The sequence below is a fragment of the Carlito syrichta genome, unplaced genomic scaffold (assembly GCF_000164805.1).
Source record: "Carlito syrichta isolate Samal-C Ts95f unplaced genomic scaffold, Tarsius_syrichta-2.0.1 Scaffold306510, whole genome shotgun sequence".
Taxonomy (NCBI): Eukaryota; Metazoa; Chordata; class Mammalia; order Primates; family Tarsiidae; genus Carlito; species Carlito syrichta.
In genome coordinates, this window is record NW_007250606.1 from 371,433 (window position 1) to 399,297 (window position 27,865).

A 27,865-nucleotide genomic window follows, 5' to 3' on the forward strand; every position below is an offset into this window, starting at 1 on the left:
AGGCTCCAACTCAAAAAAAAAAAAAAAAAAATCTTTTTATTGCTACCCCTTCGTGAAAGTAATTACTGAAAGTAATTATGTATTTGGCTCATAGGATTTAAACTTTATAAAGTTAATTTGATATTACTCTGGATTGTTGGTTGTAAATATTATCATACAAGTGGTAAAACTGCTGAAATATACTGATACCATAATTTTGAAGTAAGCCAGTCAAATCTCTTTGTTCACAATGTCTAATCCAAGTTTCCCAAGCTTCCCCAGCCTGCAGGGATCAGTGGAGACAAAATGACAATTATAACCCAATTTCACTGATTTAGCCCTTCTCTTCTATCAAAAAAGATCCCAAGCAGCTACAAAGTGCTTTTCAGTGTTTCTGGGGTCCCCAAGCGATGGCTCCCATGCACCCTTGAACAAATTCAGTCCTGTCAAGCTGCATGAACAGGCGTTTACAGTACATTCCACTGTTGATTTTGGGTACTGCTGTGTCCCACTGGGTTGTGGTTCTTCCTTTCCTTAAAAAGAGTTATTGCCCACAAGCATCCTAAAAAAAACACATCTCAACCTTTCCTTAGGTCTGATAAGCAAGCCTAGTTAAACAAAAAATGAGGAATCATGATTCTGAATACAGTGTGGTAGAGTATCAGTCAGCCCTGAGGACATGTCTGAATCCCAGAGATAGCAAGAGCTAAAAATAAAATCTTAAAATCAGAAAGTACTGTTTTACTAAAGATCTCCTAGAATGCTACTGTCTGATATAGTAGTCAATAGTCACATGTGGCTATTGAGATTTAAATTAATTTAAATTAAATCAGATTTAAAATTCAGAACCTCATTTGTATTAGTTATATTTCAAGTACTTGAAGTTACATGTGATTACTGGCTCCTGCATTGGACAGCACAAGTACAGAACATTTCCAGTACTGCAGAAAGTTCTGTTGGACAAGGCTTCTCTAGAACACTAGGTTTCGAGCCACAAGGCATCAATACCTCTGGAACTTTGACAGTGCTCCAAGTGCATTAGGGAAGACACCTAAAGCTGCAGTACTTGGTGTTACAGCTAAAGGAGCAGAACTGCATCCCAGTGGCTGTATTTTGCTCCACTGGTACCTGCCTTCATGTTTAAGCAAGAAAAATGTTAGTCTTAAAGGGATCCAGTGAATTCTTATTTTCTTAAACAGTAACCCACATCTCTTTTTTATTTCCTGTTTTCATTGAGACATTATATTCTTCAGTAAAAATTTCATGAGTTTTCAACCTGAAAGAGATTTTTTTTTAACTGTTTACAGATCAGCCAAATTTATATTTGATCAGATGACCAGGAAATCAAATTGTAAGAATAATCTGTTTTCATTTAGGAATTTTTTTTTTTTTTTTTTTAGTCAGAGTCTCACTCTGTCGCTCAGGCTAGAGTGCAGTGGCACAATCACAGCTACCTCAGCCTTGACCTGCTGGGCTCAGGTGATCCTTCCACCTTAGCCTCCTGAGTAACTGGGACTACAAGCACACACCACCATGCCCAGCTAATCTTTTGATTTATTGTAGATACCAGGTCTCACCATGTTGCCCAGGCTGGTGTCAAACTCCTGGGCTCAGGCAATCCTCTTGCCTTGGCCTCCCAAAGTGCTAGGATTACAGGCGTGAGCCACCGTGTGCAGCCTGCAATTTATTTTAAAAACTAAAAAAAGGCTATTTGCTTCAAAAAAGTAAAAATAGTTAGAGAAAATATTTTATTCTGTCACCACATAATGCACTCTTGTTCCAAGGTTTGAAAAAGAAAAGAGAGAGAAGAAGAAAAACTACTTTGAGAATCATTCAATAATTATTTAGTTTGTCATTCAGAAATATTCTTTGACATGTACAGTCTTTACCCACACTTCTTACAACGTGTCCATTGTGAGTACATAATGTTCTATACACAATGTGGATCGAGAATAAATCTTTTTTTCACCATCACTGTGCATCATTTGTGCTTAATGCAATTCGTTGATTAAAAGAAAATACTATTAAAAATCTATTAGATTTTGCTTTTTAAATGTCTTTTTGTTGTGAAATACAAAACAGTAGAAGACACTATCCCAACTTTTGATGGGCAAGGCAAGGAAGTCTAGGAAAGGAAGACACAGAGCGTGTACAAGATGACTTAGAATTATTTTTTAAAAATCAGAGAGTTGAAATGGTTGTAGTTTCAAGGCCATTTGCCCATGAATCAAGGAAGTTTGCAGGAGGATAACCTCCATAAAGTCCATAGACTGAAAACTTTAATAACTTCTGAATTTATTTATTTATTTATGTATTTTGAGTTGGAGTCTCACTCTGTCGCCCAGACTGGAGTACAGTGGCACGCTCCCGGCCACTGCGGCCTCGACCTGCTGGGCTCTGGCGATCCTTCCGCCTCAGCCTTCCACGTAGCCAGAACTATAGGCACGCGCTACCACACTCGGCTAATTTTTGATTTATTGTAGAGACGAGGTCTCACCATGTTGCCCGGGTGGGTCTCGAACCCGCGGGCTCCCAAAGTGCTGGGATTACAGGCTGAGCCACTGAGCCTGGCTGATAAATTCTGAATTTTGACATTGTTTTTCAGACTCACTAATGCTGTGGTTGATTAGTAGATGGAATAGAAACACATTCAGCTTGAAATTCAGTAATTGCTAAAATTCAGATTCAATTACCTTTAAAGATGATCATAACTGGAATACAGAGCAATAAATCTAATAACCTAATAATGAGCTAAATAATGACTTTCTACTATGGGAAGTGTGTCACTAGGCCTTGCACCATATGGAGAAACTTAGGAACTATTTTTAGCTTTTCTTTTAAATATTGTTTAAATTTTCTTACATTTTTAAACTATTAAATGGAGTAGTTTTATTTGACTCTAAGTTCACTTGAATAGTAGATTTCACCTCTCATGGATGATTTTTTTTAAATTTTGGGATAGTATCGATAAAAGATCAGAGTTATAATATCATGGGACTTGAATAATAAAGATCCATGTAAAATATTCTAATCTGTCGAACTTTACTAGCTACTTGCAGATTCAAAGTGGTGGATTCCACATGCCAAGGAAGAGAGTGTGGCTCATGGCCACTAGAGGGCAGGAAAGGTCAGGAACTGGTGGAGACAGCTGGGGACAAGGTATTAGAAGGCTTGGACCACCCCTTCAGAAGGAAGACAACTTCCCACAACTGGAAGAAAACACAATGTAGTCCCTAGGGAGGAAAGCCACTAAATGATCCAGGAACATATGCTATAATCGAAGCCTGGAGAAACATGGGCAAGGAATCAACAAACCAGTCTGGAGCCCAAACATGACCAGCTTATCAAACTGGTGGCAAAGAACTAAAATCAAGTCCAGGTTGAAGATGGCAGTCAGATTGTAGGGAGTTGAGCAGGCCATTTAACCATCATGATTATTACCTCAACTCTGTTGAATTATTATCTCAACTCTGTTGACCCTTCTGGAATGGACAAGAGGGACTTAAAGAGTCTAGTGCCTGAACCATCAAGGGAAATCTGACACCATCTTTTTTTTTTTTTTGCTATTGTAGCATTCCCTGTCACAATTGCTTATTTGGCTTCATAATGCAAGAACTATTACTGTTTTCTTCCTGGTCAATTCCCTCCACATCATAGAGTACTTCCTTGGGTCTAAATAGCTAGTTTTTTAGAAAGGAGGGATTAATTGAGACAAAGATGATATAGCACAATTTTCCATTACGTCAAAGACAAGACAATGGAATAAAAGTTCTCCTTAACTCCCCTTTTATATACATCTATAGACTTGTACTATTCCTTTACAGTTTTTACACACCCTTCAATTACATGTGCATGTTTGTCCACCATGTAAGACCATAGGCTTCACGATATGGGAAACATCCTCCTGCGCTTGGCACAGAACCTGGCTATAGAAACCAGTCACTACCATTTGTTGGCCTCGAGAAATTTACAGTCTAGTTGACAAGGAAGAGAACTATAATACAAATGTTAAAATAGATACAAGGCTAAGGAGAATTACAGAGGAGAAAATTAGCAATTTAGTCTCATCGGGAAAATTTTCATTAAATGGCATTGAACTGGGCCTCATAAGTAAATAGAATTTACACAAGAAGAGATGAGAAAGAAACTGGGCAACCTTCTTTTGGGTTCCCTTCACTGTGAAAGCTTTTCTGTTTTAATAAACTCCTGCTTTCTCACCCTTTGGTGTCTGCGTTCCTCATTCGTTCCTCATTCTTCTTGAGCGTGAGACAAAAACCGGTACCCAAAGAGCTCCTGAAGATCACAGGAGCTGAAGACCGCCGGACCTGAAGAGCTACACGTGCTGGTGATTGGCAGATGAAGCTGTCGGGGCCACTGAACTAATCAAGCCAACACTTCTTGGGGCCTGGCTTTCTGGCCCATCGAGCCAACACTTTTCAGGACCTGGTTTGCCAGCCCCTTGAGCTGACAGAACTGCAACACTCTTGGGGGCCCTGCGGCTGCCGGCAGCCCTGAGTGCTCGGATCACATTCACGTCCCCCATCTGATGCCATTGCTTCCTAGTCACTGTGTGGAACCCAGACTGACAGCCCAGCTCCAGAAACGAAAACACTCTTAGGGAACCCAGCTCACCAGCCAACCGAATAAAAAACCATATCAATTAGATTACAAAACTCTTAAAAAAACAAACCAAAACTATCTGGTGGGTAAACTGAGTATTTGGGGGTTAGGAATGAGGAAGCGATAGAAACATTGGTAATGGTGACTACCCGCAGGAGCCGATAAAAAGGGAAATTAAGATGAAAACTAGAGGGGCACCTGAGAACTCAGAATAAATGGGTAGTTAGGAAAGTCCCTGAAAAGTCACTGAAGGGAATAAAAACATGGGACCCAAACAACAAAAATAAAAGACACTTCACACACACACACACACACACACACACACACACACACACACGAACAAACAAGAGATAAGGAAGAAACTTTCCAGGAAGAGAGTGCAGAGTAAGTTTGAGAGGGCAAAATACAAGATTTTTGCAGCTATTAGGGAGGCTTCTAGTAATAGATAAGGCTGAAAGGTAGGTTGGGAAAATAAATGTAGAGGGCCTAAAATCTCATGCTGAGGAAGTTATAGATTTTCCCCTGGACCAGTCTTTTTGAAATGTGTGCTTCACCAGTCTGAAATACCTCCTATGAAACCTCTCCCATTGACAAATAAGTTTGCATACTGCCACATGCTGTATCTTGGAATATCACAATGCATCCTAGTAAATCTAAGTTTCTTAAGACCCACAGGAAATAAACTTTTAAACTTGGCTTAAACAAATGTATCCCAATTATGTGACCTCCCTTAGATGTCCAGCTTATATATCTTCACAATCATTGTTTACTCTTCCTGGTTTTCTCCAAGAATTGAATAGAGATGTGGTTCTCAAGATGTATTGCTGGACCAGATGCATCAGCGTCACCTGAAAACTTTCAAGAGCTGCAGATTCTCAGGCTCTATCCCAGACCTACTGAATCAGAAATGGAGCCCAATGATCTGTCTTTAAAAAGTCTATTGGGGCCATTGCCTTACTAGACTCTGGTGTGGCCAGGTGCCCTTTGAGCTATGGCCAGGCCATGTTTTCTTACGCTTTGGCTTCCTCCCCCACCTTGGGGAGGTGAAGCTCCTCTTTTTCTCACTCTCTTTCTAATTTAGTTTTTAAATAAATTATCTTTTCTAATCCAATAAATTTTTTAAAAGTCCATTGGGTGATTCTGACACACACTGAAGTTTAACCTGAATCTTGAACTCTATGTTAGATTGTATGCAGAAGCCTCTAGTTTATTTTCCTTAGCCACCACAGCTTCCCTTTATGTGTGCTAAAAGTGATGGCTTTCCATTTATCCATTTGGTATTTTGTTTTGTCTTAGAGCTCAGTCTCCCAGGCTGGAGTGCTGTGGTGAACTCTTGGCTCACTGCAGCCTCAAACTCCTGGGCTCAGGAATCCTGCAGCCTCAGCCTCCCAAATAGCTGGTACTACAGACACATGCCACCATACCCAGCTAATTTCTAATTTTCTGTTTTGTTTTGTAGAGACAGGATTTCCCCATGTTGGCCATGCTGGTCTTGAACACCTGGCCTCAAACAATCCTCCCACTTCAGCCTCCAAAGTGCTGAGATACAGGCACGAGCCATTGCACCTGGCCATTTATCCATTTGAAAGTTCATTTTCTCATATTTACTTGTTTCTAAATTAAATATCTGAGGTTTTACACAACTCTGTTCCTTGGTTTCTTTCTTTTATTTTTATTTTTTGAGTTGGATTCTCACTTTGTCGCCTAGGCTGGAGTGCAGTGATGCATTCACAGCCACCCCAGAATCGACCTGCTGGGCTCTGGTGATCCTTTGGCCTCAGCCTTCCAAGTAGCTGGAACTACAGGCCCGTGCTACCACGCTCAGCTAATTTTTTATTTATTGTAGAGACAAGGTCTTACCAGGTTGCCCGGGCTGGTCTCAAACCCTCAGGCTTGGGCAGTCCACTCTCCGGGGCCTCCCAGAGTGCTGGGATTACAGGCTAAGCCACCTAGCCCGGCCTCTTGGTTTCTTATAACTGAAGTCACTGTATCTTTTGTAACAGTGGTAGCCATCTGCTAACTTAGTTTCTCGTTTAAACTGCAAAGGTGGTTCTGCAGAGAATATTAGCTTCCTTCCGTCTCTTCAGAACTTATATTTTCCTTTCCCTAGTAGCTTGGCAGACATTTCTAGAAAGAAAAGATTAATATCAGAATTTATTAGTGCTCAGAAGTGTGAATCTCTGACTGCATTTAGTTCTTTCTTTCTCAAAGAGAGAACTTTATCCATTTTAGCAGTTATCTATTTGTGGATATTCCCTGGTTAAAGTCTAATTCTACTTGTAGTCCTCTTGTTATTTTCCTTTGTTTAGAAATATAAATTTGAAACAATGGGCTGAGTCCTTGCCCCTTTTAGAGTTGAGAGGATAGCTGAAATAAATGCAAAACCTTTTCCCCGCCTTTTGTAGTCATCTAGTTTAGGAGCATATAGCATAAATTGCTTCTGAAAGTGTTGGATATATTAAATTTTAATTTTGAAAATAATTATAAAATTCTGTTTATATTCAGTACAATACAACCTCTGATTTCTGTTTTTCCTTGTCTGCTTCAGAATCCTTTTTAGTAGAACATTTAAAAATGGCTAATATTGCATATTGTTAATGGTTTATATTTTAATTCTCACAGTAAATTACAAATGAGATTTTAAAGCATGTAGATAAACTTATCAAAGTAAATCATCTGTTTTCACAAGTCTATGGTTATCAGAAAGTAGAGAAGCTGATAATCAGAGGACGAAAACTCAAACTAAAACTGATTTAGAAGAGTGGTTTCTCCCACCCCACCCTGATCTATTAGGTAAAAGTCCCTTTTAAGACGTGAGGGTTGCTAAAAGCTGTAGAGTTTTCTAGTAGTATGAAGCTACTGTCAAAGAACAAAGTACAGTCTCTTGGTATTTGCGGGGGGGAGGGAGCATAGGTTCTAGGACCCCTGCAGATACTCAAGTTCCTTAAATAAAATGGCATAATATTTGCATATAACCTACACACACCCTTCTGTATACTTTAAATCATCTCTAGATTACTTATAACACTGAACATAATTTAAATGCTATGTAAATTGTTGTTGTACTGTGTTGTGTTTTATTTGTATTTTTTTGTTTATACCTTTCAAATATTTTCTATCCTGGATTGGTTGAATCTGCAGATATAGAGGGCTGACTGTACAGTTTGTGTCTTATAGTCAAATCTACCAAATAGGCTGAGGGCTGGGCTAATCACAAGCTTGAGACATTGAATGTTCGCTTTATGCAAAGATCTCCAATTTCCATAGCACGATGATTTTATAGCACAGGTCAAATTCAACTGTTTATCTAACACCATTTCCCCCTTGACATACAAAAAAGATTGACTCAATAAATCTTGAACTTCTAGAAAAATATTTAAAATAGCAAGTCATAGTATAAATCAAGTCAACAAGTAAAAGTAGAAGAGTAGAAGCTGTACAAATGCAATTTGATTTAATAAGATTGGCTTACCTTGGAAAACAGTGATGTTGAATTTTCATAATCCTTTTTTCTATCTATATCTAGTATGTAGTATGAATCCCTGTAGTATGGATTTGGGAAGGGAGGTTGTTCATTTAAAATAAAAGTTTTATAAAATTCTGTAAGCAGAAATTTATGGTTTCTTATTTTAAAAATACTATAAATGGTTCATTCATATACGTTCTGCTTATTTTTCTCAGAGATTTGCATGTGTGAATATTCTATATGTCAAAATATTGATTTTTCATGTGTCCAAATCAAAGAAATATTAAACATCTTAACTAAATAAAATTTAAAATTTAAACCCCTTTAAACGAAGAGATTCTCAGGTAATTTCACTTTTATTGTTTCAGCTTCTGAGGTATTAACTCCACTCTGGTCTTTTATGATCTCTGAAATATCTCTTGATCTCATAGCTTAATTTAAATAATATAATTAATAATGGCTTATTAATTAGCATTTTTGTGGCTATAACTTTATCCAATTTCTTTTCTTACTGCTTGCGCCTATTCTTTTTAAAAATAATTATATGCTCTTATACAAAGGAATCATGACTTTTGCACGTAGGGCATTTGAAAACAGCTCTAAAGACAGTGGTTATTAGCACTGGTTAAGATAGTCATATAGATAAAAGCCTCTTGATCTTTAATCTTATCTTTGGAAAAAAAGGTAGCTTAAACTTATATATATGCTTTTTGGCTCACTCAGAGAACTCCTTCCTTCTGTGGCATCCAGTCAGTTATTGGGATCTGTTTCTATTTCACATTAGTTTGCTGTAATCTTTATTATTACACAAAATAAAAATTATCTTGGGTATATATACAAAATGATAAATACTGGTTTATTGACAGTGACATTGTTTGTAATAGCAAAATATTAGAAACAATCTGAATGTCTATCAATAGGGAACTAGTTAAATAAATTTTGGTATAATGGCATACCACACAACCACTAAAAAGGTAAAGCATTTCTATGTGTATTGATATTAATACAGGGTATTAGAGATAATGTTGAAGGGGGAAAAGCAAGATACAGAACTATGTTGAAGAAAACTCTGAAGGAATACTCAGACACAAAAAATAATAGCTATTATCTCTTGCAAGGATAGAGGGTAGAATTGATAGCTTTATTTATTTATTTATTTCCCTATTAACTTTGTACCTTGTGTTTTGGTTACTTATGTTTTAAAATTACTTTTCAAAATCATATTTTAAAATGTTAACACTATTTATGTGTTTATTTATTTATTTCACTAGCTTTCAGTAAAAATCATCTTGATTAGAAAAGTGCTGATAGCTAAGTCTGAAAACTGAAAAACCATAAGCTGTACTGTATTTGACATTCATGTATAAAATTTATTTTTGCCAATTAAAAAGCATGATTTAAGCAAAAAGTTTTATATTACAGCAGAAAATTTTGGCTGTCTTGTTGGGCTCTAATTGTGACAAAATGATCCTTTCTTTAATTCTTTGCTTTATGTAGTAGATTTATCCTGGGAGATTATTTGTAACTCAGATTTAAGGCAAATTATTATTATTTAAAAAAAAAATTTATTTACTTAATTTTTTTTTTTTGAGTTGGAGTCTCACTCTGTCACCCAGACTGGAGCGCAGTGGCACGCTCCCAGCCACTGCAGCCTCCACCTGCTGGACTCCGGCAATCCTTCTGCCCCAGCCTTCCAAGTAACTGGAACTACAGGCGCGTGCTACCACACCTGGCTAATTTTTTAATTTATTGTAGAGATGAGGTCTCACCAAGTTGCCCAGGTGGGTCTCGAACCCACGGGCTCAGGCAATCCACTCACCTTAGCCTCCCAAAGCACAGGATTACAGGCTGAACCACCGAGTCTGGCTGCAAATTATTTTTAAAGCAAAGTATTCTTCAAAACTGTGACACTTCAACTGAACTGTCTTTAAAATTCTGAGTTTTTTTATTACATTGGATTCTCTTAAAGCAGAGCATCCAGCCACTATTTATCCTTATCAAAGTTAATAACATTTTGTCCTCCTAAAATTAGAGCATCCATAGTTCTAATTGAAGTTTTTACAGAAATAGCAATTTGGACTTTTCTCTTTTCATGTTCTAAAACTTGTCTTAAGAAACTGAAATTCATATTCTTAAGATATTAGAAAAAGTATTATTTACTGACTAAACTGTGCCCACTACAGATGGTCCTGTTTAAAATCACCTGGTATTCTAAATTCTTTTTCAGATTTTCAGGCATTCTTAAATTACTTATATTTTACCAAATGCAAATTTGTTTTATGAAGTAGGCTGCATACCATTCAAATATAGGAAATAACTCTTGCAAAGAAATGCTTGATATTCAGAATTTGGAACAATTGGTTGGCTAGGGAAATATTAATGAACATCACAGGCTGACTTGCCTTCATAGGAATGAATTTAAAACTATTACTTTTCCTTTGTAAATGGAAAAAGAACCTCTAATTGTCCTATATTTATAGTAACCATATGTCCCAGACTTTCCAGGACAGTTCCCAATTTCATATTCTCCATCTGCTTTTCAGACCATGCATATTGATTTTTAGTTTGGAAATTTTTTCATTCGTCAAGTATTGAAAATATAGTTATTTGGAATCACGTCATCTTATGTAGATGTTAAGAAGCTCATTTCAGATCATTTACCATTAAAGAAGGCAGATGACATGTTGCCCCAAATATTTAAAATACGTTTTTGTTTACCAGAGGTACTTGTGACAAGGAAGTTCTCACCATGTGGGATTTTTGTTCTATATTTTTGTTTACAAAGACAATCAATGAACAAAGAATATGTTCACCAAAACCAGATGATTTCCTGGAGAGATGAGATGGGATGTGTCTTCTTTCTGTCTTTCCGTAGCTAGACACTGCCTCTCCATTGGAGACTCAATTTGTAGGGAAGATTTATAAGTTATGAGATTTTAAGAAATACAGAGCACAGTAAGCACAAGAAAAGATGTTCAACCTCACTGACTGTCAGGGAAATGCAAATCAAACAACAATGACATATTGATTCACACAATTAGGAACACTATTATCAAAAAGACGAGAAATGGAGCAGCCACTTTGGGAAACAGTTTAGCAGGTTTTCAGCAAATGCCACTCCCAAGTACATACCCAAGAGAAAAAAATATATATGTTGGCACAAAAACTTGTACTCAAATGTTCATAGCAACATTATTTATAGTAGCCAAAAAGTGAAAACTGCTCAAATGTCAGTCAACTGATAAATGGATAAATAAAATGTGGAACATCCATACAATAAAAATATTCAACAGTAAGAAATGCTACAACATAGATTAACCTTGAAAACATGCTAAGTGAAAGAAACCAGTCATAAGGATCCAAATATTATATAATTTAATTCCACTTATGGGAAATGTTCAGAATAGGCAAATCTATAAAGACAGAAAGTGGTTGGTGGTTACCCCAGACTCAAGAGATGGGGAGTGACTATTAACAGATGTGGATTTTCTTTTTGGTGACAAAAATGTTCTAAAATTGATTGTGCTGATGGTTGCACTGAATTGTACATTGTAAGTGAGTGAACTGTATGGTATATGAATTGTATTTCTTTTTCTTTCTTTCTTTTTTTTTTTTTTTTTTTGAGTTGAAGTCTCACTCTGTCACCCAGACTGGAGTACAGTGGCACACTCCTGGCCACCGCAGCCTTGACCTGCTAGGCTCCGGCAATCCTTCCGCCTCAGCCTTCCAAGTAACCAGGACTACAGGCATGTGCTACCACACCCAGCTAATTTTTTGATTTATTGTAGAGATGAGGTCTCATCAAGTTGCCCGGGCACGTCTCGAACCCGCAGGCTCCGGCAATCCACTCACCTCGGCCTCCCAACGTGCTGGGATTACAGACTGAGCCACTGAGTCTGGCTGTGAATTGTATTTCAATAAAGCTGGTATTTTTTAAAAAGGAGCGAGGAGGGAGAGCTTTGTGCATACTTGTTGAAACATTCCGTCTTATACCTTCTGTAGCAATGATTCTCAACCAGGAGTGCTTCTGCCACTGAGACAAGATTATTTATAATAATTTTGTTTTATAGCAACATTATTTGTGTTATGTAAGACCTATAGAATAACCAGCACCTACTGGAGCTCCACTGGGGACATTTGGCAAGGCCAGAAGATATTTTTCATTGTCACAATTGAAGGAGGGGTGCTACTGACTCCCAGTGGGTAGAGACCAGGAATGCACAAGACAGCCTCCATAACAAAAAAAATTATCTGGCTCACATTGTTAATAGTCCCCAAATTGAGGAATCCTCTTCTATGCCTGTGTTACTCTAGTGACAGGTGATCACAGTCATGTTTAATCACTGCAGGGTCACAATTCATCAGGCAGATTGGTTTTCACTTTACTAAGGTCAAGGCTAGTCAATAAGACCAAACCAAAAAAGTGTTTTTAATCTGGCTAAGCCTAAATCTCAGTTAACTAGATAATTCAGTTAACTAAAATATTTTATTCCTCTGTCTTCCTGGTTGAGATTTTACTATTTTTGTTGTATTTTTCTTATTTTGCTTACAGCTTCTTAAAGATAAGATTTATAGAATATGATATCTACTTGTGATTAAAAACAGGAATAAAGAAATTTAACACAGCCTTGGAAACATCATTAAAAGCTAACTTGTCCATTTCAGAAATGATCATCAGTTCATGTTCTGGGATAGGAATATGGCCCTAAACTAAGCTAATTTGTTAAGCCTCAGACTCCAGCCTACTCCTTTTCTTGTATATAATTGTTTGAAATGTCCACAGACTGGTTGAGGGGAAGGGGAGCAGGGGTTTCATTACAGATTCCAGCATTTCAAAGGTACAATAGCTAACATTCATTGAATGCTCATGGTGGGCTGGGTATTATACAAAATGCTCTATGTATAGTATCTCATTTAATTCTCACAAAAACCCCATTAGGTGGGTGTTATTATTTCTATTATTCTGGGAAACATCCCTCTTGTAACTATCTGTCCTCCTGCTCCAGTAGGCACTGGTTGTTCTATAGGTCTTACATAACAGTTATTCAGAGAGTTCCCTTTCTTGTCTTTTTGGGAATCCTCTTTGCTTCTTTTCTTATATTGAATCCCCTGCATCTGCCTTTATCATGGCATACTCCCTTGTTTTGATGAAGTATATCCTCCATTATCTTCCTGAGAACACTGGTGTTTGAAAATGCCATTTTTCTACTTTCATAATGGAAAAAGATAGTTTTGCTGGATATAGAATTCTGTATAGGAGGTATTATTCTCATGATTTTAGAGGGAATTTCTCTTTATCTTTCAATTTTGTGTGTGATCTGCTTTGTTTATAGAATTTGTTTATTATGGGGGCTCTGAAATGTTGCAATAATGTGCCTTGATGTGCACCTTTTTTTTGTTATTATTGTTGTTCATGCATTTTGCCTAATGCTCAGTGGGTTCTTTTCACTCTCAAAATTCATTTCCTTGAGTTCAGTGAAAGTTACTTGAAATGCTTCTGTGATGGTTTCCTCTCTTTTCTTTCTGGAATGTCTATTATTTGGATGGTGACTTTTAAATTTTATCCTGTATTTTGGGGATCCTATAGTTTATTCTTTTGTCATTTATTTATTTATTTTTTCTTTTTAAGAATAGAGACAGAGCCTTGCTATGTTGCCCAGGCTGTCTTGAATTCCTGACCTCAAGCAATCCCGTGCTGGTCTCTCAAAATGCTGGGATTACAGTCGTGAGCTAACACATCCAGCTGACTTTCTAAGAAATTTCCAACTCTATCTTAAGGTTTTATTTGAGTTATATTTTTAATTTCTAAGATATATTTGTGTCTTCTAATTACTTGGGTTTTTTGTAGCCTATTCTGTTTAATGGATGTTTCATCTTATCTCTGAGAGTATTATTGCTTTTCTGGAGTATTTTTCTTGTGGTCTGACTTGATTTTTTTTTTTCCAGACATGATTTGTCAGCCTTTATTAATCAAGAGTGAAACCAAGCCCTAGAGTTTCCTTTTAAAAAATCCAACCTTGTTTATGGCAAACAGTGATTTAATTTTCAATGACTGTTCATTAGATGTTCAATATCACAGAGCAAGAACTGATTGCTTTCCAGTCACTTATTCTTCTAAGATTATGATACAGGTGTAAAACAGGTTAAAATAAGATTCACCCCCATGATTTAAAAAATAATTTCAATTGAAAGACATTTCAAACACTATGAACAGAACTCAGAACCACAAGAAGACCTTAAAATATTTTTTATCTGATTTCGTTTTTTCCACTTATTGGTTTAGGATTTTTCATGTTATAACCTTTTCCAAATATTGAGTTGTCCTTAACTCTTTATAAATATATACGATTTCAATATTTATTGAAAGGTTTTTGTTTGTGAGCTATTAACTAGTGGATTCACTTTGGGGTGAGCAAAGAGAATTAATTACTTTATTGAAAGATGTCCAGGTTTCAATATCTATAGGTCTTTTCTACTGAGTTGCTTACTTTTTCCAGAAAGGAATTTTTTTTCTCTGGGAATTATATATTTGTCTCCCAGTATTCTAGGAGCTAAGTTTTTAAATAAAAGGGGGGATGAGAGTACTTACTGTTTAGTATTAGGACTTCCACTTACTCTCTTCTCTCTCTGTTATCATCTACTCTTCCAATCTCCCTGTTTTGTTTCTGAACAAAACAGTTTATGGAATCAGATAACATGTACTCATTTGTGTCTTCTTTCTTTTTTCATCAAATTTTTATGTGGGATTCACCTGTTTTGTTTTATGTATCAGTTAATCTCTTTTTATTGCTGAGTAATTCTGTTAAATGCATATACCACAGTTTTAGCTGCTAAAGGACATTTGAGTTGTTTCCAGTTTAGCTATTATAAATGAAATTCTATAAACATTCTTGAACAAGTATTTTAGAGGATATTTGTTTTTATTCTTTTAATATAGCAAGGAGTAGAATTTCCTGATCACAGAGTGGCTATGTGTTTAACTTTATAAGAGATTTCTTATTGCTCCACATCCTGACCAATACTTGTTGTTGTCAGACTTATTGATTTTAGCTATTCTAGACGATTTAAAGTGGTAATGCATTGTGATTTTAATTTGAATTTCCCTGATGACTAATAGTGGTGAGCATCTTTTCATGTATGATTCATTTATCTTCTTGTTTGAAATATCTGTTTTAGTCTTATGCCCATTTTAATTGGGTAGTTTTTCTGTTTATTGTTTATTCATATTATTTATATGAATATTTTATGAATTGCCCTCCTTATTATTATGAAATGTTCCTCTTTATTTGTGACAGTACTCCTTGTCATGAAGGCTAATTTGTCTAATTTTTTATAGCCACTCCAGGTTTCTTATACTTACTGTCCACCCGATGTCTCTTTTTTTATACTTTTATTTTCCATTTATCTATGTTTTTGTATTTAAAATTTGTTTCTTGAGTCTAGAGGCAATGAGCACCTTGCACCCAAATCTTGGTATTAAATATTATTTTCTGGCCATTGCCTTGCTAAGCTATGGTATGGCCATGTGTTAAGCTATGACCAGGTCATGTTTTCTTAAACTTTTGTCCCCTCCCCTACTTTGGGGAGGTGAATCTCCTCTTTTTCTCTCTCTCTAATTTACTTTCTAAATAAACTATATTTTCTAATCTAAAAAAATATATTATTTTCAGATAAAATATATTAGGGTTCTTTAAAGAAATGACTGGTTGCAGAGCAGGGATAGGGAAGGTATAAGCTGAACATGGAACATCGTTTGGTGCCAGAAAGTAAGGAAGTGCTTAATATATATATATATATATATATATATTAATGACAAGGGCACATCAAAAATGCACAAGAACTAACTTAAAGTGACTCCCAATGACCAGATCTGAGGCAATATGAATAACAGAATAAGTGACAGTAATAGATTGTATCTCTTAAATTAACAAAATAAATGTCAATGAGTCCGTGCTGATTTAAATAAGTAATTGAATATATAAATGGGAGGACAGGGAAAGTACTTTATTTCAGCATAGTTCTAATTAACTAATGTAAGAGAAATGGTAGAAATAGAAAGTCACTGTTTCATAAGTACCACAGTAATAATTGTTGCAGGCAAGAATCATCAGTGGATGTAAAAGTTTGTGATAAAAGTGTGATGAGAAATGGGATATTTAAATGACTTTGAAGTATTATTACAAAGGAGAAAACATTAAGCAGAGAAACCTGGAAGACAGTACCTTAATCACATGATCAAAGTTGAAATCACTAGTAATAGGACCAATCAGCATCATATGCCCTCTAATATAATGCACTCAGAAGGGGCCAAACATCACTTTTTTTTTTGAGTTGGAGTCTCACTCTGTCGCCCAGACTGGAGTGCAGTGGCCGCTCCCAGCCACCACAGCCTCGACCTGCTGGGCTCCAGTGATCCTTCCACCTCAGTCTTCCGAGTAGCCGGAATTACAGGTATGCGCTACCAAACCCGGGTGATTTTTTTGATTTATTGTAGAGATGAGGTCTTGCCAAGTTGCCCAGGCGGGCCTCGAACCCACAGGCTCAGGCAATCCACTCACCTCAGCCTCCCACCGAGCCCGGCCAAACATCACTTTTGTAGTATTCTTGCAAAAACTGCATAATCTAAATTCAAAAATGAAATATTAGACAAACCCAAATTTAGGGATGTTCTATAACTATAACTAGTACTCTTCAAAAATATCAAGATTATGAAAGACAAAGACTGAGATACTTTCCAGATTAAAAGAAACTAATAAACAGGATAACTAAATGCCATGTGTGATTCTGAATTAGACCCAGTTTATGGTCCAGTTGGTGAAATGTGAGTAAGTTCTGTAGACAAGTTAATTGTATTTCTGATTTGACCATTATACTATGATTAATAAGATGCTAACATTTGGGGATCTGGGTGAAAAGTATGTATGTGAATTCTTAGCACTATTTTTGTACATCTGAAATTATTTTAAATGAAATGAAAAAATGGAAAATATTTTAAAATAATGATAAGTGTCTTTTGCAGGCAACATATAGCTAGGTCTTGCATTTTTATTCAGCCTGATGGATTTCTGTCTTTAATTGGAATATTTAGTTTGTCATCATTTGTATGGTTGGATTTAGTTCTCAAAATGTGCTGTTTATTTCTGGTAGTTCCATTTGTGTTTTGTTTCTCTATTTCTCTTTTCCTGCCTTAATTTGGCTGGTCAAATATTTGTGATACTCCATTTTAATTCTTCTCTTGGCTTTTTGTCTCTCCAATCAATTAATGATAACGTTTATCAATCATACCACTTCATATAAAATTTAAGATGCTTACAACAATATGGATCTATTTACTCCACCTGTCTTTTGCACAAGGATGTCATGTGTATTACATTTTAACCCATAATGTAGTGATATAATTTTTTCTGTAAATAACAGTTTATTTTTTAAGAGGTTGAGAAGTTACTTTAAAAATTTTGCCCACATATGTTCCATCTTTGGTGCTTTTCATTCTGCCTTTTAGATCTGAGTTTCCATTTGGTGCCACTTATCCTCATCCTGAAGAACTTCTCTTAGCATGTCTTGTGCCAATAATTTGTCTGCGGATGACAAATTATCTCAACTTTAGTTATCTAAAAGTCTCTTGATTTTCTTTCATTTTAGATTTTTTTCCCTAAATATAGAATTCTTTTTTTTTTCTTTCAGCACTTGTAGATATTATTCAGTTGTTTTCTGGCTTCCATTGTTTCTGCTGAGAAGTCAGCCATAATTCGTATTGTTGTTCCCTGTGTGTAATGTATTATTTTTAATCTGGCTGCTTTCAAGATTTTCTCTTTATCTTTTGTTTTCAGCATTTAACAATGATTTGCCTACCCATGTTTTCTTTGTCTTTATTCTGCTTCAGTTCACTGACTTTGACTGTCTAAATTTGTGTTTTTCCAAATGCGGAAAAATTGTGGCTGATTTTCTTTCAAATGTTTTTTCTGTCCTACCATTCCCTCACCTTTCTAGGACTCCCGTTAATACATAATAGCCTGCTTGAAATTTTTCCACAGGTTCTTTTTATTTTTTATATGACTTGATTTTTTCTTTTAAGTCCTTGAACATCTTTATATTAGCTGCTTTAGTTTCCCTGTCTACTTATCCCAAGATCTGTGTCATCTTGTGGTTGGTTTCTATTACTTTTTCTCTTGGTACTAAATCAGAATTTTCTGTTCCTCTGCATCTATAGTAATGTTTTATTGTAGATTGGACAAGATAGACAGTACATAGTGGCGATAATAAATTTTGTTATCTTTCCCTTGTAGAGTGTTGATTTTTGTTCTAGCAAGTTAACTTAACTGAACTCCAAATTCTATGTCCCCTTTAGTGAACATTAACTGAAATCTATTCTTAGTCCTTTCAGCCTTCCTTTCACTTGGGCAGTTCATGGTTGAACTAGGGATTTGGGTAGAGGTTATACATAGGTTTGGAGGGACTCTTGTGGCTTTCTCCTTTCTGGGATTTTTCTCCTGATTTCTCAGATACTCTAAACAAGGTCTTCTGACTCCTCAAGCCAGTAGTAGTGCAGAATTCGGGTTAGGTTCCAAGCACCTCAAACTATATGGACTGTGGAATACTATCGGGGAAAAGCCATGTAAATATTGAATCCTACGTAGTGCGCTTCTTTCTTTCAAGGGCTAACTTCCTTCCAGTTTCTGCTTGTTTTTGGTCACTCTGTTGTGCTTTCAAATAGCTATTTTTATATATGGTCAGCATATATAATTATGATCTGCAGAAAGATTAATATAATATATGCTATTCTGCCTTTACCAGAAGTTGTGCCACATTACTTTTTAGTTTCCACTGATGCTGCATAGGCATAAACAAACAAAAAAAAATTCTACATTTCCTATGAATGATAGTACTGTTTCATCAAAACCTCCTAAAGGATACGAGCATACTATTAATTTTTCTTCTTCTTTCTTTTATAGACAAGAGATGATTTCCTAGGTCAAGTAGATGTTCCACTTTATCCATTACCGGTTGGTATAGGTGTCCATAATTTTGCTTTTTGTGTTTACTCTTTTTAATTTAATACAAAATTGTTTACATATACATAATATAGTTAGTGTCAGTATTTTAGTTATTACATGTATACTGCTTTTATTTCTTGAGCACATTATTTTCTTAAAACTTATCTCAATTTTCCTTTTCCATTTTCTCTTTAAGATTTCCTCACATGAACCCCAGTGAGAAACAGAGCCACTGAAGTTTGTTGGCATTATGAATGCTTTGTGTAAGGAAGATCAGTTTAGAAATATTCTGCTGAGTAACTAGAATGAGGAGAGCCTAGCCCCACAGAAGGAAACTAAGATAGACAAAACACTAAGAATCTGGACTAAGCAATGGAGGATAAAAGACAGGTTCAGGAAACATTTCAGAATTATTAAATCAAGTGTCTGACAGGGAGGTTGAAAAAAATAAGCAAAAAGTAAAGATAATACAAATTGAACTTGGAAGTTAGAGGTTATGTCTCAGGTAGAATAGTGAGGAGAAAAAGTCATTTTGTTTTGAAAGACAAGAAATTTATTTTTGGATATGTTGAATTTCAATAGAAACAGGAAAAATTTAAGTTTAGAGCAGACAGCTGACAGAGATATAGAAATGAATTATGTAGAAAAAAGGCACAGGCAAGACTGAAAATTATTAATGTCCAGGTAACATTGGAATCTCTGAGAATGATGGACTGTCCAAGTAAGAGAAAGAAGCCAGAGGGCCAACCACTGACCTTCAGTCAACATGCATGGATCAGAGGAGAAAGAGAAGACAGACACGCAGATACAGGACAAGAACCAAGTAACATAATGCCATGAGAATTTAAGAAAAGAGTTTCAAGACAGAGTAATTAGTTAACAATGCAAACAGCAGAGAAGGATAATAAAAATAGGCAAAGGGCTGCCGAACGTTAAAAAAGAGAAAAAATACTTTTTTTTTTATCAGTCTTTTGAGATGTTTATTGGCTCTCTACGGTCTTAGAGAACATAAGCCTTCAATAATATATTTCGTTCAGTCTTACTTTCCAGGCTGATTACTTTTTTGTTTTCCTAGAATTGTCTGTATGCTCTAGCCAAGCCCACATGGTGACATGTACATATGCCATATTCTTTTAGTGTGCTCATTTACTAACCACTCTGTATTGTTGTTCTACCTGCCTTCTGACGCCACAGCCCACATGTTTTCTTCTCATTTCTAACTTCAGTTATGCCTTATGTCATAGTTCATGAATATTCTTGAAAAGTGCATATTTTTGGTGTTATAGATATATCCTGAAAACCTACTGTTTTATTCTAGACAGAAAATCCAAGAATGGAGAGACCATATACCTTTAAGGATTTTGTTCTTCACCCAAGAAGGTCAGTAAATATAAAATAGTAACGTACTGTTTTTAAAAAAATCTCTTCATAATACCTTACAGTAGTCTCTTTGGAAATTCAAGGTTTAAACTTTTCTAAATAAGCCACTTCTAAATGCTGTATTTTTTTAAGTTTTATTGTTGTTTCTGACTAAGAAGTACTAATATGCACATTGCAAAAAATTCTGAAAATACAGAAAATGATCATATCCCTTTGAGAAATATTTGTTCTCCTAATGTTTCAGACTAGAAGGCTAAAATTTGTAATTATTTTATGAGGGAGGACCCCCCCCCAAAAAAACCAGAATTATCTTTTGGCAGGTAGGCACCTGGTAGTACACTCAGAATTTATTCCTCCAGATCAATTGGTCAACCAAAATTTTTATCTGTAAGTTTTGAGAAGGTTACGTCACAGTTTGCAGAAGAAATGTCCCAAGTTGTGGCAAACAGGTAACTGGTTCTTTCACCATGACAACATACCTGCCCACACTGAGCTGAGTGTTCAGCAGTCTTTAACAAACATGGCATGAGACCCTTGTGTCCCACCCTCCCTATTTACCAGATCTTGCCCTGAGCAACTTTTTTTAAATTTCCCTGGATGAAAAAAGTCCTCAGCTTGGCTCAGCCTGTAATCCCGCGCCTTGGGAGGCTGAGGTGAGTGGATTGCCTAAGCCTGTGGGTTCGAGACCCGCCTGGGCAACTAGGCGAGACCTTATCTCTACAATAAATCAAAAATTAGCCGGGCATGGTAGCGCACGCCTGTAGTTCCAGCTACTTTGAAGGCTGAGGCGGGAGGATCGCCAGAGCCCAGCAGGTCGAGGCTGCGGTGGCCAGGAGCGGCCACTGCACTCCAGTCTGAGCCACAGAGTGAGACTCCAACTCAAAAAAAAAAAAAAAAAGAAAAAGTCCTCAAAAGGAAACGATTTGCCCATGTGAAAGAGGTGAAACTAAAAACAGCAGCAGCACTAAAAGGCATCAAAATCAAGGAGTTCAAAAACTGTTTTGATCAGTGGAAAAAGCATCTTGATAGGTGTTTTGCATCAAATGAAAACTTCTTTGAAGGTGACTGAAGTTTAAACATGTAAGAAGAAAGACACACTTTTTAATAAATAAATTCCGGGAGTTTTTGGGGTTCCCCCATTGCATATTTACTTTTTATCTTAAAGTTTATGTAATCTTGTCATACTATGCTTTTACAAACCACAAACATTAATTCATCTAAAACCAATATCCAACTTGCTATGCAGAAAGCCAGTTTCAGAAAAACTTAACTACATTTTGCATTCTTAATTTTAAAAGTATTTAAGAAGACTCAAATATTTACAGAAAATAACATGAGAAAGACTGGAATTTAAAACTCAAATAGCATGCTTATAATTCTATTTTCTTAAAAGGAATTGCTTGATTTGCATCAAAAAAATTTTAAATTTAACCTATAAATAAAACTCCTTCTGATCTTCTGTACCACACTGTCAAGTAAAGTCTAGTCAAAACATGTGTGTGGACTTACTGTCAAAAGGTCAAAGTAAAGCAGAGAAAGGACATCTGTGAAAACAACAGTATTTGTCTTGTCTCAAACTAGAAAATGTGTTTGAAAAATATACTATTGGAACATTGTAAATCTCTTCATTTAAAAAATTACTCTTTATAATATAAATAGTAAAACAGAATTTACAAAGCGTACTCACAGACTGTGTTAATATTTACTCTCTATAAAAGAAGTCACAAGGCCAGATTCAGTAGCTCACACTGCAGTAATCTCAGCACTTTGGGAGGCCAAGGCAAGAGGATTTCTTGATGCCCGGAGTTTGAGACCAGCATGGGCAACAGAGCAAGACCTTGTCTTTACAAAAGTAAAAAAAAAAAAAAAACAGTTAGCTGGGCATGGTGGCATGCAGCTGTAGTCTCAGCTGCTCTGGAGGCTGAGACGGGAGGATGGCATGAGCCCAGGAACTCGAGGATGCAGTGCGCCATGATCACACCACTGCACTCTACCCTGCACTACAGAGTGAGATTCTGTCTCTAAAAAGTTGAAAAATAAATTTTAAAAGTCACACATTTAATTTCTGTAGAAATCTAGAATGTAAATTTCTTTTCTTCCTTTCATTTTAGACCGTTTGTGACATCTGCATACGAAGAATAATTAAATAAATATTTGTTTCTTAGTTGGTTGCCCTAGTAGCCTGCTTTTCAGTTTGCCAAATGCTTTCTAGTGTCTTGATCTTTAAAAAAAATACAATTTATTGTTTCTGTCTGCAATATTGGGTATTATTGCAAGTGCAGAAAGAACTTTATTCACATAGACAATGTACTATGTTCCTAGATTTGTTCAAACCTCATTAAGTCAAAACTTCTAGGAGTATTTTCTAGTTGGAAAGACATGAAACATACAATTGTAGAGAAAACTTTCAACAAAATGTTATCTGAGCACATTTTCTGTATCCGTCTTTTATACAAGTCAGTATATTTATACCCCTTTAAATATGAAGACACAAACCACATTAGTGGCCTTGGAATTAAGCATTGGGGATTTCACTGACCTCTCAGGAAAGAGTGCACTAAATTTGCCAAATCCATGAGAACTATACAGAGAACAGCTAAAAAGATAAAGGGAGGCAGGGGGGTAAGGATAGATAGATAATCTTTTGAAGACAAAATAGAAAGATGAGAACTCCTGTCTAGAAAGACAAAGGGTAATTGTTACATATCTGATATCTGGAAAAATCACCAGAAAATATCTATATAGAAAGGTAGAACAAGCAAGGTTTTCTTAAGTAAATCCTTAAGGAAATGCTAGAATTGACGAGACAATAGATAGAATTAAGCCTTAAGTTAGAAGTTATGAAAGACTTAAAGACATAAAAGTTCTTTGTTTTTATAAAGATTTAAAATATTACTATAGTGGGCAGCAACCTTTACCTTAGACAACTCATTATCAAACCGGAGATACAATATGAACATAGGTTAGGTAAATTATTATGTGACAGATTCAAATAGCTACCATAGAAAAGTAGGTTTCAGACAATTATCAGGCCTTGCTCTCTGCTTTTCTGCAATATGGCCAGATTAATATCCAGGATATAGTATCAAAGCACATCTTTGAGGATGCCTTTCTCTATTGCAGAATTGTCATTGGCTTCCCAACATATGCAAAATAAAGTATAAAGTTATCTTATGTTGCATGACCTCATCATCTGGACCATCCTTACCTCCTACACTCTCCTTTACGTATCCTGTAATCCAGCCAGACTCAAACACTGCTATTTCCTTCATTGCACCCTAGATTTCTCATGCATTTCCTTGTCCTTGCACTTTCCCCCCACTGCCAAAGATAAAAATCCTCCCCAATCTTCTAGCTCCAACTCAAATGCTAAATTCTCTTTGAAGTTTTCTCTGATCTTTCACTTAAACTTCCTTAGCTTCTTATTTATAGCATAACAGTTATTTATTTATATATGTTCCCTTGGTTCTCCATTATCTATTCCTTTCTCTAGATATCTTCTGTACTGGAACTTATCTTTTAATCTCCTCTAATAGATCTTTAGAAGCTAGTGGGTGTTCATTAAACTTATTAAATAAATGCATTTCCTTCTAGTGCTAAAGTTTTATGAATAATTATTTTCTTTTCTACAGTCACAAATCAAGAGTTAAAGGTTATCTGAGATTAAAAATGACATATTTACCTAAAACCAGTGGCTCAGAAGAAGATAACGCAGAACAGGCTGAGGAATTAGAGGTGAGATTTTATAAATATTTGGTTCAGCTAAAAAATATATATATATATATAATTTTTTATTTTACTGTATTCTAAAGAAAAATAACTTCATTCAGTGAAGTTAATGTGTGCAATAAAAATTATTTACCTGGACATTTCTTTCACCCAAGCATTCATTAACAGTTTTTTTTTCCCATCTAAGGATATTTCTGTAGAATGAATGGCTATTATTGATGACCTTCTTAAAGATTAGGAAGTAGAGAATACAACGTTTATAAATGAAAGCATTTATTGTAATTACACCTTCTAGTTTTTCGGGGGGTTTTTGCATTTTCTAAAACTGTCATGTTCTTCATTAAAGGAAGAACACAATTTAGTATTTGGAAGTTAAATATATAGACTATTTTGAGAAGACTTTTGCTAATTAGGAACTCTTTTATGAAATATTACTATCATAAATGTTATATTTCATATTCCTATTTACTTTTCCTATGATGGTAGGGAGCCTCAGAGGAATGGAGGGGAATGAGAGAAAGAGTTAAGTGGGCCGGGCTCGGTGGCTCAGCCTGTAATACCAGCACTTTGGGAGGCCAAGGCAAGTAGATTGCCTGAGCCCACAGGTTCAAGAACAGCCCGAGCAACTTGGTGAGACCTCAACTCTACAATAAATTTAAAAAATTAGCCAGGCGTGGTAGCACACATCTGTAGTTCCGGCTACTTGGAAGGCTGAGGCAGAAGGATTGCTGGAGCCCAGCAGGTCGACGCTGGGGTGGCTGTGAGTGTGCCACTGCACTCCAGCCTGGGCGACAGAGTGAGACTTTTTTTCTTTTTCAAAAAAGAAAAAAAGAGTTTAATGATCTAATAAAAAATCGTATTTAGTTGTGAATAATTTTCATAGATGACAGGATAAGAGGAAAGTCCAAGTCAAGTATTTGAGTAGAGCTACATGCATCTGGGGTTAAGTGAAGAGAAGGCAGACAGCATGTATTGGGAATAGAATTGGATAGGGATTTGGAGACTAGAATTCTAGTCATCAGCTCTGCTGCTAGCCAGACCTTGTATGAGTTTCTGAACTTCTCTGAACCTCTGGTTCTTCATTTGCAAAGTGACAGGGTTGTATCAGATGACCTCTAGGATTTCTTCCAGCAGACAAATTTATGATTTGAAAAGGGGACTAAATACACCTGTTCCTTGCGGTTCCCTTTGAAAGCACATTAGCATCAAAAGACAGCATCATTTATTCAGCCTTTACTGAAATAAAGCACAGTGTATGGCACTAAATTGCTTTAAAAGTTTCTTTTGTTGTGCCTTCCTCAACATTCTTGCCTCTTTAACTGAGGGTCTGCTTAGATCTCCATAAGCACTGTGAAGCTTATCACAGTAACAAAGAACTGAGTACCACATGTTCTCACTCATAAGCAAACCCTGAACATTTACTATAATACAATAAGAAAGGGATTGGCAGTAGCAGGAAACTGCTGGGGGGGGGACAGAGGGGGTGGCATACACCAATAAGGGTACCTGATCAAACCAGGCAAAGTGGGGACCAAAGGGAGGCCCAGATTTACCTATATGATGACTACTTATATCTAATCCTGAATTGTACCCTTCATCATTAAATTAAAAACAAAAAAACAGTGAAGCTGAGAGACCTCCCTTGGGGCTAGAGTCTACCTCATATGCCTTGAGAAAGAAAGCTCTTAGAGCAGGCAGTGAGTTTGCAGCACCACTTTCTGGAGATTTTTTTAATGCAATAATGAGATTTTGCTTTGTAGGAAAATCTATAACAACATAAGGGAATAACTTTTCTTCAGGTCATGGAGTATAGACAGCCCGTAGTTTAGTGATCAAGGAACTTGTTATCCTCTCAGTTCTATATTTACTTATTTGATTAACTTTTTCATTCATCTTTCTCTGACTTTTCATATAATAATCATTTTTAAAGTGTTAAAGGTATTTATTCGGTAAAAGTTTCTCTACCTGGCTTTTTGATGCACCAAGGTATCTTGTATAAGGGATATCTTGAAATGAAGGATGTCTGCTGTAAAGAAAGAAAATTCTTTATTTAGTAACTTTAAAAAATGTAACAGCTTTTCATTCTTTAGTAACCTGCTCCAAGTTTTGTCCACACTCACATATTATAGGACCTTATTCACAGTTCAGTTTCTGTGGGGAGAACTGCCTCACTTCATTTTGTGGTCTCACGTCTCAATGTTTGAATTCCCACAGAATGCATCTTGCAATCTCAGGAGATGTTAGCATGTAGAAGTTTATTTATGAAAGGACCTAGGAATTCAAACACATGAATCTGTGCTTATTTACCTTCTGGGTAGCTAATGACCAGAGAAGCCTTGCCTTCTCCTTTGACATCTAGTTTGCGACTTACTATATAAAATTCTACTACTTGAGGAAAACAATTGTAAGTTTGAAAAGAAGTCACTCTTAGGCAGTTTGTATTTCTTAGTAAAGTATGACTATCATAGATAAATATGTAACAAGTGATTTTTTTCCCTTTGCAATTTTAGGGTTAGTTGTATTAATTTCACAAAATTAACATAAATAGTTTTTTGTACTTCTGAATGCTTTCTTTCTAATCCTCTTTGACTCAGTTAAATTGTGGGTCATTACATATTATCTTTGAGGTTAGTAATTTTAAAAGGTTCATTGATACTTAGAAAATTATTTTACAGGCTGGACGTGTTGGCTCACACCTGTAATCCCAGCACTTTGGGAGGCTAAGGTGGGAGGATTGCTTGAGCCCAGCAGTTTGAGACCAACCTAGGCAACATAGCGAGCTACTTGGGAGGCTGAGGCAAAAGGATAGCCTGAGCCCAGGAGGGTGAGGCTGCAGTCAGCCATGATTATGCCATTGCACTCCAGTCTGGGTGACAGAGTGAAAGCCTGACTCAAAAATATATATATATATTTTATAAAGAATCATAGTTGATATATATTTAATAGGGAGGCAGTCTATCCAAAAAAATGAAAATTTAATCTTTCTAAACAGCATTCAGTTGTACAACTGTACTCACACAAACTTGAAACAGGTTTTGCAAAAAAGCCCTTAATTAACTTTTTCTTTCTCTTCTCATATTTACTTGGATAATATAAATATGGTAAGCAGATCTTTAAGAGAGACATTTTTAAGAAGCTTTTAAGGAAATATTCTCTTGGTACCATTTTCCTAGCTCTGAATATTTTGATAATTTTTTACAGCTATCATGAGAACATTTTTATTAATAAATGTTATTAATCTCACAAGAAAGTGATTCATGATCATATTCCACCAAAAAATGTTAAGTAAATGTTTCTTCAAAAGTGGAATATGAAAATTCAACTCAGGTGCTTTTGAGATTGAGACTAGAGAAATAAAATCTGATTCAGTCAATATATGCAAGATTAATTTTTAGGTGTGCTGGATCCCATAATTTGATCATTTAAGGAAAAGGATAAGAAAGAGAGAGGAAGATAAGCATCAATAGAGAGACAAAGAGAATAGAGGGAGCAAGATAATAGAATTTGGGCAGTAAAAAGAAAAAGACAAAATTAAAGAGATGTCAGTTCCCATAAAAGAGGTAAAAAGGAAAAAGAAAAAAGAAAGAAAGAAGCCGGGCTCCGTGGCTCAGCCTGTAATCCTGCACTTTGGGAGGCAGAGGTGAGTGGACTGCCTGAGCCCCCGGGTTCGAGACCCGCCTGGGCAACTTGGCGAGAC

The 27,865-nt window shown here is 36.0% G+C and overlaps 1 protein-coding gene across 5 annotated transcripts in view; it reads left to right on the top strand.

Annotated features, from left to right (window-relative positions):
* NEDD4 (neural precursor cell expressed, developmentally down-regulated 4, E3 ubiquitin protein ligase) overlaps positions 1–27,865 on the top strand; it is a 139,138-nt gene that overhangs the window by 72,534 nt on the left and 38,739 nt on the right. For 3 of the 5 annotated variants that reach the window (XM_008063062.1, XM_008063058.2, XM_008063060.2), the window contains 3 exons: positions 19,018–19,068; positions 20,378–20,439; positions 24,072–24,174. The exons of 1 other annotated variant lie outside the window; for it this stretch is intronic. In XM_008063062.1, the coding sequence (XP_008061253.1) occupies positions 19,018–19,068; positions 20,378–20,439; positions 24,072–24,174 (216 nt within the window). The remainder of the gene's footprint in view (positions 1–19,017; positions 19,069–20,377; positions 20,440–24,071; positions 24,175–27,865) is intronic. One more of the 5 variants, XM_008063059.2, reaches the window with a different exon arrangement.